The sequence below is a fragment of the Eretmochelys imbricata genome, chromosome 2 (assembly GCF_965152235.1).
Source record: "Eretmochelys imbricata isolate rEreImb1 chromosome 2, rEreImb1.hap1, whole genome shotgun sequence".
Taxonomy (NCBI): Eukaryota; Metazoa; Chordata; order Testudines; family Cheloniidae; genus Eretmochelys; species Eretmochelys imbricata.
Genome location: NC_135573.1, coordinates 137,713,629 through 137,726,918, shown reverse-complemented (window position 1 = coordinate 137,726,918; position 13,290 = coordinate 137,713,629). Strand labels below are relative to the sequence as shown.

General features: G+C 43.7%; 1 protein-coding gene across 1 annotated transcript in view; it reads left to right on the top strand.

Annotated features, from left to right (window-relative positions):
• The window catches only part of LOC144260148 (triple functional domain protein-like), a 196,866-nt gene that overhangs the window by 143,273 nt on the left and 40,303 nt on the right, over positions 1–13,290 (top strand). The window contains exon 6 of the mRNA XM_077808708.1: positions 5,690–5,812. Within this exon, the coding sequence (XP_077664834.1) occupies positions 5,690–5,812 (123 nt within the window). The remainder of the gene's footprint in view (positions 1–5,689; positions 5,813–13,290) is intronic.

The window sequence follows — 13,290 nt, the reverse complement described above, 5'->3', positions numbered from 1 at the left end:
TGGTTGTAGGGTTTATGCCAATCACTCAGAGTTCTGTCTTTTCAGTCTGTCAGAAAAAAATCTCTTCCATTTTTTCTATTTCCCAAAGACTGGAATAGGTGGGTTATGAGTTGATAAAGCTGAGATTGTTCACCTCTGGGATGTGCTCCTATGGGTAGCCGTGCTCAGTGGTGGTTAATGTTGTTTCTTTGTTCTTGTCTAGACTAGGAAAAAAGGTGTGGGTATTAATTAGCTAAAGTGCTAAGCAGCTCAGCAAGTTTTAGAGGCAGCACGCTAAACTTGTAAAATCTGTCTGTGCTAGCTAATATGTTCTAATACACACACCTTTTTATTCTAGTCCAGATAAGACCTTAAGAGAGTGGTTCTCAACCTATTTACCATTGTGGGCCACATATGCAGCTCTCTATGTGTTACGTGGGCCTCATCCACACAATACTGCCTGTATGACCCTGAGGATGTCACATAGGCCGCAGCTGTGTGCTGATTGGGCTGCGGGTTGAGAACCACTGCCTTAAGAGTATGTATTCACAGCACATGAAGCCTGGGCTCCGAATCAGGTTGAAACCCAAACCCCTTTCAGTACACACACACAAATTAGTCTGACTAGGCCAGGAACCCTTCTGGACTTGGGCCAGTGTCTGAAGACCAAGTACTGCAGATTCAAGGATGTCAACAGAACTTTTTGGGAACTCACTGTCCTCCTGCCTCTTTTATGAGAAATTCATCCAGGTACTGGCAACTGTGGTGTGCACTGAGCACACAATGGTGTGTGACTGTGCTGAGCGGAGGGACAGCCCTTGGGAGCAGCCCGCTCTAGAATCTGATAAGTTTCTGCTGCCATGTTTGTTAGTATACGGAAGGGAGGAATGTCTATTACTTTATGAATATCAGTCAGGGTTTGGATGTACTTCTGTTCATGGCAGAACCCACGCCCTTCCCTTAGCTCCCCCCGCTTTCCTCCCATCACCACTTGGGATTCAAAATGGATACCGTAAAATGAGTAAGAAAGTTGAGCGGTTATCATAAAATTTTTACTAGTTAATGGCTGTTATCAGGATGCATCAGGGCCCCACAATTAACCTCACGTACTCTTCCCATCTAATACAGTGCATCTTATAAATTGGCCATGCCCATACTGTTCTGTAAACTGAGTCCCCCAAAAAGCTGGCTGTTATGAGTCCAAACAAAATGCCAGTGTGTATTTTGGTCCATAGCTGGCTTAAATAGGAGTCCAAATTACAGCAGATGGTAGCTGTCTGTGTTAGGAGTCCCCATGGCTGGCAGTCATTTGGGTCTATGCATGGACACAAGATGCTTGTAAGGAGGATGTACTGTGTCTCCATGCTAAATCAGCACCTTATTGATTTTACTACAAATTTTCACCCATTGCTGGTTGGTGATTAAAACCAACTTCTCACTGAGTAGGAACTCCAGATGATTGATTTCTTTCCAGGGCTGGTATACTTATCAGGGCTGCCTCTCGAACTCAAGAGTAAGGCTAAGATTTTGTCACTGCTATTTTTAGTAAAAGTCACGGACAGGTCAGGGGCAATAACCAAAAATTCATGGAAGCCTGTGACCTGCCCCTGACTTTTATTAAAAATAACTATGACAAAATGGGGAAGGAGGAGGGTCCAGCACCCACTGCTGCTGGGACTCCAGAGTTCAGCGTGGGGTCCCCCCTGCCTCCAGCAGCACCTTGGAGCTGTGGGTTCTGCCCACAGTGTCTTCGGCAATAGCTTGTAACTGTGGGGTCCCCCTGCGGCAGCAGCTCCACCGCCTACAGCGGTGGCTCCGAGCTGCCAGGGGGACCCCATTGCCCATGCCGGCTGGGAGCTGCAGGGGGTCCCCCGTCAGCTGACGGGTCCATCACCGCCACCCTGGGGCTGAAGCAAAAATATCACGGAGGTCTCTGGAAGTCACAGATTTGGTGACTTCCATGACCTCCGTGACAAAATCTTAGCCTTACTCTTGAGCCCCTCCATATGTTGGGCACTAGAAGCTTAAACAGATCTTAGCATAGACAGATGGCTGTCCTCTCTTGGCTTGGAACGAAGTTCACATTTCCAGTCAGGGACTTCCAGAATATCAATGTTTTCCAGAGCTTGCCCTGCCTGAAAGGACTGAAAAATCCATGGCCAGTAAGTAGACCACTTATAAGTTCTCCCTCCCAATCATGGAAAAATGAAAGGAAAATAGATTAATTTTTTATGTATTTCTTGCCATGATGTATGATGGCTTTCAGTGCTGCTCCAGAGGAGATCGTCAATGGCCAGTGTTTTTTGTGTGAATAATAAACAGTCCATTGATGAAAGTAACATCTTTTGACCTTGAATTAAAGCAGGATCCCCCTCCACCCCACCCCAAGATCCTTCCACCTCTGTAGGGCAAATACACGGCACTAGGAGCCTGGGGGAGTGGACCTACCTTCTTCTGGCAAGCAGAAAATCTGAGATGAGCTGGTGGGAGAGATTCTAGATAGAGTTCCAGAAGCACCCAATGAAATATCAGAAGGATAAGGATGAGAGAAGAGTGGAAAAAGAGAGACGATGCACAGCGTGAGCAAGGATTGGCAGATAGATTAATGGAGCATGCCTTGAGGTTGAAGAAGGAAGACAGTGCAGCAGAAGGAACAGTTCGAGCTATTACTTTTACTCATGGCTACCACACTGCAGCTTCTATTGCCACTTCCAGCTTTACCTCCATGCCCTGAATTCCCTCCACACTATTGTGTCCTGCAGACTGTGTAGCAGTTCAGCAGTTGGCTGGATCATGTCACAAGCAATGAACAGTAGCACGTGGAATGGGCAGGTGTACCCTCTGGATTCGTCCATTCAAGTCTAGTTGCAGCCCACATGTGTAAAATGCACCAGAAAGTCAAGGAGAGGCCACCCAGGAATAGTTGGCCATGTCATTTGGTAACATGCACCTTTCACTGTTCTTGCACATAACTTGGTTATTGTGTTGTACGTTCTGAGGGCAGCTGGTCTGCTTTTCTGTTTCTTATATTGGTATCTTAATACATGTATTAAATAAAGTCTTGCTTCTTTAGCCTTGTGTGGAATTCAAGTTTTATTAGATGTAATGTTAAGTGGCAAACATTAATAAAGGTCATCACATGCCCATTCTCAGTAAATTTCACAATAAAATTTTACAAATGTCAGAGTAATCCATAGACTGAGTTGAAGTACCTGGCCAATAGTCATAAAATGTATAACATCTCCATACATTTCATGAAAGTGTTTCCAGAATTCATATTACCAACACACTTAAAAATAAAAAAATAAAAATAAAAATCCCATAGCTGCCTTTCACTCATACAGAGTATGACTTAAAATAACACTTAATTCCCCCTTATGCATGGCATCATGCAAACTGGTATGTGGGCACACAAAGCATCCCTAATTTCTGTGGGACATCTGGATCCCGCACCCATTATGACAGATTCACTGTCTGGCCGTGTATGCCAGTGCAGAAATCCAGGAGTGTCCTGAGTCTACTAGAAGAGGTTTCCCCTTATCCTCCCAGACATTGTGCCGTAACATATGTAGTGCCTACCAACTTTCAGTACTTCACAGGCCTGATCACCTCTCAAACCTCTGCCACAACAACTCGCACAGTGACTTGCCAATTCTAAGCTGGCTAGCCATGGACCTGTATTAGGCTGGGGTATTAGCTTCCAGATGGCTATGGTGACCTGCTTCTGGACTGGCTTGGCTGCCCTCATGTCGGTGTACTGGCACTGGAGGATGGGGCAAGCTGATTGCATACCTCCAGGAGCATCTGTTTCTTCATGTGAAAGGACTGTGCTTTGCTAGTCACTCCAAGTCTGTTTGATGATGTGAACCCACCAGTCTGTGCTGTGGCCCTGCTCCAGAAGCTCTGGTCTACATAGAGGGAGACTGTGGCTAAGGCAACAGGCATGAGCAGCATCAGCTGGGTCATGGCTGGCATGTCAGTACCCCCTTCTGAGAGGTGCCTTTGGCAGCTCACAAACTGCTACTTTAATGTCCACCAGCATCTTGCAGACGCTCTGCCTGATTCGTGAACTAGGATTGGCAGCATGAGGTGGAAAAGTTTTTCCGCCGAGTCGGAATCCATGTGGATGGCTTTGACTGCTGGGAGCATGCAGACTCAGAATGGCTTGGTTCGATGTGTTGGTGGGCTAAAACCATGCAAAATACTTCCTGTCAACTTCACAGACAAGTTCTCCCATAACCAAGCACAGAGCAGCTTAAGCTAGCTAGAGAGCTAGGAACTCTGGGATATGATGCTAAACACCCACAGAAGCTGAAGTTCTGACTTGGGTCTGCATAGAGCAGTTTGGATGTGCCAGCATGGTTGTAAGGTCTGAGTTTCCAATGGACCCCCAAATGCAGGCTTAGAAACACCAAGTCTGAAGGTGTGGCTCACGCAGACCTGAGATTATTCCTTCTAAATATTCAACCTCTTTGCTCAGGTATGTCTGGACTGCCCTCACGTTGAAGCTGCCACGCTCTTGGCTCTTCCTGCTCCTGGCTCCTGACATGCAACCCAGCCACTTACAATATATTCTGTGTTCCCAGCTCATGGAGGAATGGAGAACTGAAGTTACTAGTGTTGCTTTGGTAACCTACATATTATTAAGGCTGATATTTTCAACTTGGCAGCACTTTTGGTTCCTGCCTGTGTTCTTTCATCAAGGAATCCTTTTCACCCAGCTCGGAGAGCAGGTGGTCTCTTCAGTTTAGAATTATGGAGGAGTTGATGATCACAGCAGGGAATCAAGCTCTGCATCTGTTTTGCCGTGCTGCTTGTTCTCTGTAGGGCTTCACTTTCCACCGGCAAAAAACTGAACGGCTCCCCAGCATCAAATATATATATATACATTGCATGCAAAAAATCTATGTGAATGTTAATTCTGTTAACACACGGCAATTAAAAAGTGAAGGAAATGCAGCATTAACTCATCTACACCTTGAATGCTGTATTTGAAGTCACGCTTAACAATGTAACCAATAATTCAAGATACATCAGTTGCACCAACTTCTCGCTTAGATGGTGGTTGGGAGTGTAACTTGCATTTCCTGCATTTATGTTGAATTAAAAAACCTTGGCATTGTCATAATGTAGGATTTTGTGACTATTGTATTTAAGACAAAAATGGAGGAAGTTGTGATCGTGTACTTGAACATTTATATTTTGTATGAATGCCTAGGCTTTAAGCTGCACTGCTGTAATACAAATAAAACGTGGCTATGACTGCAGGCAATTACATAACTAAAATTATATTTTTGAGCAGGTATAGAAGTAGGCTTCTAATAGCTTGTCTTAATTTTTTTTTTTAATTTAGCAAGCCAGCATTGAGAAGATTAGCAACACGAAAAGGTAGATGTTTTATCATGCAGTCTGTCTTTGTGCATTACCTTCAAACTTCAAGTAAAGATTTTTTCTCTGGCCCTAATTTAATGGAGCAGATTTTGCTGCAACTAGAGTATGGGGTGATAAAATCTTTGGGCTGAGATTGTTCGTTTGAGAAAGCTTTGAGATGGTTAACACTGAAATTAACAAAGTAGCAAAAATAAACTGCAACTTCAGGTTTCATTATTGTAGGGTCTGGGTCTCTTGTAAAACGCGAAATCACATGCTCCTTGTTTATAGCTTGTCATTGCATTGTAAATGAGTGATCTTGTTGTTGTTTTTCTTACAGATGTTTGACTGGATCACACACAACAAAGGTCTGTTTCTGAATAGTTACACAGAGATTGGAACCAGTCACCCCCACGCTATGGAGCTGCAGACGCAGCACAATCACTTTGCCATGAACTGTATGGTAAGAAACATGACTTGCAAAACAGTTTCTTGCACAGCTGTTGGATTTTATGGAAACATTTACAGTCTCTGACCAAAATCAGGACCATGTTTCTGTGCAAATGCACAGTGAGAGACGGTCAGTGCTCCAAAGAGTTTAGAATCTGAAGAAAGGATGAGAGGGGAAATAGACATAGCGGCAATGTGATTTTACCAAAGTCACACAGTTCAGTGGCAGACCTATGATAGAATCCAGGTCTTCGGACTCCAAGTCCCCCAGTATCCTGTCCATTAGACCACATGTCAGTATTGGTGAAAGTACAGCATACGGATAATGAATAGTTCTTTGGCAACTACTAGCAAGTATTTCAGTAGTGGATTCTCAAGTATTGCTTTAGAAATTGTCAGCAACTTCAGAGAAAACATGTAGGGCTTTAAATGAAGAATGATGCTAGATGGGCTCACAATGTGGGCAGAATTAGTTATATAAAAACCCATAAATTGACTCCAGCTTATGCTTGAATACTTATAAGAAATTTCACTATTCAATAAAAGAGCCTGTCAGCTCAGTATTCACAATCCTCCATTTTTAAAAGGGATCATTTATCATTCTGACATAACAGAATGAAGTTGAAGTAAATGTTTTCTCATGGAATTGGTACTTTCAGTGTGGACAAAAATGGATGTTTTTTTAAAAAAAAAAAAAAACAGATTTTTTAAAAGTTTTAAATTAAATACAGGTTTGTTTTTAAAATAAACCTATGTTAAAGCCTAAACTATTTTAAATTGAATAAAAAATAATAATTAGTACATGTTTGCCTGCCAAGTTTTAAAACAAGTCAGACCACTGAATTGGTGTCAGTTATTGGCTAAGCACCTGGAACCAGAGTTTAAAGTGCTAAACCAGCGAAACATCAGGAGCCATTTCTGCAGCAACAGAGAGACTATTTTCTTGATTTCAGTTTCTTCAGCTAGTTCAGTTCAATCACTAATTCAAAGCTAAGAAACCACTTGGCAGTTGAAAAACCAGGAAAGCTTGTTTTCAACTTCAGAGTTATGGATTAAAAAGTAGGTATGAGAGGGTGAGATCTAGTCGTTCTAAAATGTAGGTAGAGCATGGTGTCCAGAAAGTTTTCAGAGTAGCAGCCGTGTTAGTCTGTATCTGCAAAAAGAACAGGAGGACTTGTGGCACCTTAGAGACTAACCAGTTTATTTGAGCATAAGTTTTCATGAGCTACAGCCCACTTCATCGGATGCATAGAATGGAACATATAGTAAGAAGATATATATACACACATACAGAGAAGGTGGAAGTTGCCATACAAACTGTAAGAGGCTCATTAATTGAGAAGAGCTATTATCAGCCAGAGAAAAAAACTTTTGTAGTGATAATCAAGATGGCCCATTTCGACAGTTGACAAGAAGGTGTGAGGGTACTTAACATAGGGAAATAGATTCAATATGTGTCCAGAAACAATCCGTTTGGATCACTAATTAAAGATACTTGCTTTGTGTAATAGATAGCTAATTTAAATGCCAAACATGCTAATATAAACCGCAAAACTTTTTTCTTGTGTATCCAGCACTTTAAAGATCATTTTACTTAATTTTATCAATTAAAACTCTGTTTTGGTGTATTTTATTTGAATTTCCGTCCAAATAGAGCTCAACACAAAATAATCTGGTAAATAAGAAATGAATCATTCACTGTTTTCTAACATCATAAACATGTAAACATTGAGAATCTGCATAAATGTAAGTTGCTATGTAATTGTTTAATCAAATGAATATAGATATAGTGGATCATCCTTCTTAGCAAAAAAACCTCCACCAGATTTCGTGGAAAGCCTATATTTAGCTGCAGGTCAACATGTTTTAATTATTACCACCCAATGCAAATCTGTCTTTCTTTAGGAAATACGTAAATAGTACAAATTCAAAACTAGATTAAAATAATTGATTTAAATCCGTTTCCTGCTTGCTAATAAATCATTTTAAATTGGTGATTTAAGTTTCTTTGACTTAAAATCAGTCCACCCTTTTCAGGACCAGCTATTCAATGTAAACTTCCAAGTGTAGGCAAGTACAAAGGGGTAGAAAAAATAAATCTATGTATACTTTTATATTGTAAATTTGATGAACTTTTTCAAAAACAAGTGTGATGCTATTAAGAAGTCACACAGTTTGAACCATGAAGAGAAAACAAATTATTGAATATCTGCTCATTCGGAGATCATCATCCGTTTTATGTACTGAATGAGGCAGGGGTCCTGTGGAAAAATTAGTATGTGATCATGTAATAAAAGACTCTGTAAGAGGGGTGGCCAAACTTACTGATCCTCTGAGCTGCATATGACAACCTTCAGAAGTTCGAGAGCTGGGGCACCTGCCGGGGCTCGGGGCTGAAGCCCTGCACCTGCTGAAGCCCTGAGACTCCCGTCCCCATTGCTCAGAACCAGAGGTGACGCATGAGGGGGGGCACACGGAGTCATGCGCCACCCCAGATTTTTGCCAGGGTTTGCTGACCCTACTCGGTCACATGATGCCGCAAAGCTGCTGGAGCCAGCAAGCTGGGAGCTGTGGCTGTGGGGAGAGGGAGAGGCAGCAGCAAACAGCTGGGAGCTCTGTGGGTGGTGGTGGTGCGGGGGCTGCTGCCTCTCACCACGGAGCTAAAGGCAGTGGCCCCTTCCTGCAGCTTCTGGCTGTTTGCCGCTACCTCTCCATGCGGAGCTAACACCTGGGATCTGCAGGGAGGGGCCACTGATGGTAAGAGGAGGTTGTGACTCAAGCTGTTGAGGGAGGGGCAAACCTTTTAAATTATGCCTCCCCCAGCAGGCACCAGTCGTCTCTAGCAGAAGAAACTAGCCCCACTGCCCTGCGCCAGGGCAGAAGCCCCAATCTCCCCCTCCCCCTCTGACAGGGGGAGAATGGCGGGGGAGGCTCCACAAGCCACATTTTAACTGTTAAAGAGCCACGAGCTGCGGTTTGGCCACCCCTGCTATATAACTTCAATTTATGCATCTGCACAAGGGGGCCAAATTAAGATTGCACAAGCAACCTTAATTCTGGTATATCTGAACTTCTGACTTTGCTGACAGGAGAGGAATGTTGGCTATTGGTTATTTTGGGTTCTACTCCAGGCTCGGTAGGCAAGTCTTCTCTAGTGGTTAGCGATTTTGCCTCAGCCCATTCCAGCCTGTCCTACTAGTGATCCCTACCCTACAGGCATGCATCCCCTCTGAATTAGAGACAGGAGGTTTCCTCCTCCCTGTTGCTTGGGTGCCAGAGTGGTGGGGGTTGGCAGTAAGCACAGGCGAGAATCTCCCTGCTGTCAGTTCTGGTGTCACTACAGCTGGGAGAAGCAATTGCAGGAGAAGCCCTGCCTGGCTTCTGCAGCCCTGGGCTGGAGCACATTCAGTGAAGATTAAATCTTTTGTGAATTTAGCTGCCAAAGTTCACAAAGCCTATATAAAACATGTGCAAACTGTTGTTTTTCAAATCTTACACGTGCGCCAACTTTGGATGTGTTTTCATGGGAACAGCTAGAGTGACCAGATGTGCCGATATTAGGGGCTGTGTCTTATATCTGCAACTATACTCCCTCACCCCGCAAAAAAAAAAAAAAAAAAAAGTGTCCCAGTTTTTCACACTTGCTACCTGCTCACCCTAGGAACAGCCAAAGGCACATTCCAGACGCTAGCAAGACACCCGTCACCTGAGCCTTTGCTGGAGGCACAGAGCTTCTCAGTGAAACAGCTGAAAGAATTGTTTCAACATGGGCAAAACATGTTTTTCTTTAATCTCACTTTGAGAAATGGCTGAAGCATTGTGGATGAAACATACTATCAAATTCAGCCTGAACAATTAAAGTTGAGCAAAGTTAAAAGCAACTGAAAACAGGGTCCTTTCATGGAAAGTGTCAGACAATCTTAACGAAGCCTATAAAAACTGCAGTCATCAGAAATGTCACATGCTTTGTAAGCAGTAAATTGACAGTCTCGATTTGAAAAAATTGTCAGTAATCATATGCAGCTTACATACATTATGTATTAAATATTCTCACTTAAAAAAAGATGATTGTCTCTCCCTTGCACCAGCCTGCATCTCCCTGACAAAGTAGAGGGGAGGGAGAAAAAGTGATAAAATAGCTGCTAGGTATGTACAGCTTCTCTATATGCAAGAGATTTTGGAGGTGCAAGTTGTTGCTGAATTAAGTCGTAATGGCTCTGTCATCAGTAGGAGTAATCTAAATCCAAATTGGGGTGGGGGGAGGGGAAATAGGGCTTGCAAATAGAAGTTTGTCTCATAAATGTTTTTGTCCAGAACCTGATTCATAAACTTTTCTGTCCTTCCTTTTTGAAGATGAAATTTCAGAGCAAATCATCTGCAGGTTCAACAAGACAATAGAGCCTTCAAACAAACACCCCCCAACCCCTTATAATGCCTGAAAAAACAAGCTTGAACATCACTGAGTTCCCTCTCTGGTAATTGCTTCACTGCTGAATGAGGCATCGCCTGTGTTCAGCCAACAGCCTTAGCCAGAAAAATGGACGGGCATAGCTGGTGCTGTACTTTCTAGTTTTCCATTAATCAGAATAAGTGCTAGATGGAAGCTTGCTGCCAGAACACAAGCTGGGTCCAGTAGTAGTGAAGAAGCTGTGACCAATGGGATTCTTTGTGGGTCCAGTGAGAAATGCTGAGGAGAGGAACATACACAAGGAGACTGAGTGGGGCCAGCTGAACGTTTTAAGTATGGATAAGAACAAAAAGCAAATTGCTATTTTAAATTGGATATAGTTAACCTTCTGTGTAGTTATGGGTATATGACCTACACTTCATGTGTTTAGTCTGCAGAGGAATAAATTTGACAAGCGCTGAGTCTTTTTCCTTGCAATACAAGAAATAGCACATCTGCATATATTACCCTTTTTCTGTACACTAGTGTTGCCCCTAACTACAGGGTAAACTATTCCAAATGATTCATCTCCAAAGGTGAAAAGAACAAACTAGTCTTCAGTACACTGTATTTAGCATAAGTAAAGCACCTGTCTGTACACCATTTTAAAATAAAACTACTGAACTTAGATTCTCTTTGAGGATACAGTTGTCAAATGGCCCAAGACACACACCACCTTGAAAAAATACAACCGTTGTACATCAGTTAACATTAGCCTCTCATTTGATCGCAGTGGGCCCTGGTTTCCCTACTTACATTAAAAGTGTGCAATGGGAAACAAGGCAGTTCCAAACTTTGGGTTTTTTTAGGTGCTGCTGTTGAGCCATGTTGTCGTTCCGCAAAGGGAAAGCCGGAGATATGGAATAAACACAGCACGAATCAAGGGAAGCCTAAAGGGCAGGGGGCTTGCAATCACTTGTAGATCAAACCTACAGTCCGCCCAGAGGGCTTTCCCTTGTGTGCATGTTCAGTGTCCGTCTCTGCCTTCAGCAGTAGCAGCACAACTTATTACCAGCCTGTTTACTCTGACCACTTGGGAATCGCTCAAGTGTTAGAGTTTCTTTAAAGAGCAGTGACTCAGTCTTATCAGTATGTGAGACTTACTTGAGTTTAGTGATAATCAGCGTTTTTCTTGAAGCCCTAAGGGTTGAACTTCATAAGGCCCCCTTGTGTCCGGCCCACCTTCAATCAGGGCGGCTCTGTCAGGCGCCCACCTATCTCAGCACCCCTAAGTGGGGCATTGAAAACTAATTTCAACGTTATTCCCAAAGAAAACAAAATGGAGGGGCTGCCCTCCCCCCACCCTCCTGCAGCGTGCAGACCCTCTAGACTTTCTCCCTGGAGGCCCACCTCTTATCTGAGCTACTGACCCCAGGGCTTGCTCCCTGGAGTCCTTTCCCAGTCTGGTTGTTCTCCACAAGCTGGATCCTTCTCCCCAGTTTGCCTCCAGGCCACTTATCCGGGATTTGGACCTGTCTAGGCCCTCTCACAGGAGCTTGCTCCCCTCCTGCCTACCACCCTCTTCCTTCAGTGCCAGTAACAGGAGACAGCCTTCCTCCTGCAGCTCTTCTCTCTAGTTGAGCTCTCCCAGGCTTTTAGGGGAATCATCCAGCTCTTACACAGGGGGTCTGATAATTGATCTAGGCCCTCTGATGCCCAGCAAATCAGGATTAGCAGGGCAGGACAGGTGGAGAGGAAGGGCGGGGTAGCTGATCTGTCACAGGTGAAGCTGAATCAGACTCCTCGTAAAGTTCTAGCCAGTCTGTAACACCCCAGCTCCTAGAGTCAGGTGATTGTGAATCTCTGCTTTGAATGATCAAAATTAAGTTTCTAGCTCTCATGTTCGAGGTGAAGAAGCTTGAAAACCACGAACTTTAAAATCACAAAAAACAGAAGGCAAGTAGAAAGAACCCAAAATGCATATGGTTGAAAAAATTGTTTGGGTCTTTAAGCCAATTTAATTATTTTGGGGGTGAGAGGCTTGATTATCTTTTTTCAGCGCGTGGGGTCGAAAACTTTATCAATCATTGATCAGTTACGAAGGCTTCAGTCCACTTTATGTGGAGGAGGAGGGAAGACGTGCTCCATGGCTATGCCCCCTGATTCCATGTGCCCCGTGGGCTGCAGATGCTGGCAGGCATGACAGAAGTAGCTGTGCAAGTGTATGGAGTGGAGGGAGCATGAGGAACACCTTGCACAGCAGTTGTTGCAGCCTCCATTACAAAACTCAGCTTTTTAAAGAGAGCTGTGTTTATGTTGGGGATCCAAACCTTTTCTTTAGGAGTTCACAGCTCGGTATGCAGCTACAGGCCAGCCTCCTCTTGCAGCATCATCATCACTGGGCAGGCCCTTGGGAGCCCCTGCGTTAGCTCAGTCACTATGCCTCCACCCTATCCTTAAAGGGGCAGCTCCCATAAATTTGTATAACCATTAACAAAAATATATACAATAATAAAAATACTGAAAAATTATTACTAAAAAATCCCATTATAAATCTATTTCTAAAACATCTGTTCTAGGAATCTCACTCTCTCTCATTGGCCTTTTGTACATCATCTCACTGCCTCTACAACCTTTTTTCTGGACTTTCCATGGTTTTGCTTTCCTCAGAGCGGTGGACATGATTGTATAGGCCAGTGTTAGTATTGCTTTAAAAATAAATTGGGTAAGAGAAAGCTAAAGCTGAGCGACCTTTGGCTACTGCCAGAGGCGTAGCACACTGCACGCCTGAAAATTAATGTGTGAAGGCACAGTTGTGTTTGTTGGGTTTGACATAGAGTAGCCAATTATGGTAAATTGTGGGTTATATCTATGCTACATGGCACTGCAACTGGGCCATTGTAGCACCCTAGTGCAGACGCTTCCTACCTCGATGGAAGCGTGTTTTCCATCAATATAGTTAATCCACCTCTCTGAGAGGCGATAGATAGGTCGACAGAAGAATTCTTCTGTAACCTAGCTGTGTCTACACCAGGGGTGGGCAAACGTTTTTGGCCCGAGGGCCACATCGGCGTTGCAAAGCTGTATGGAGGGCTGGGTAGGGA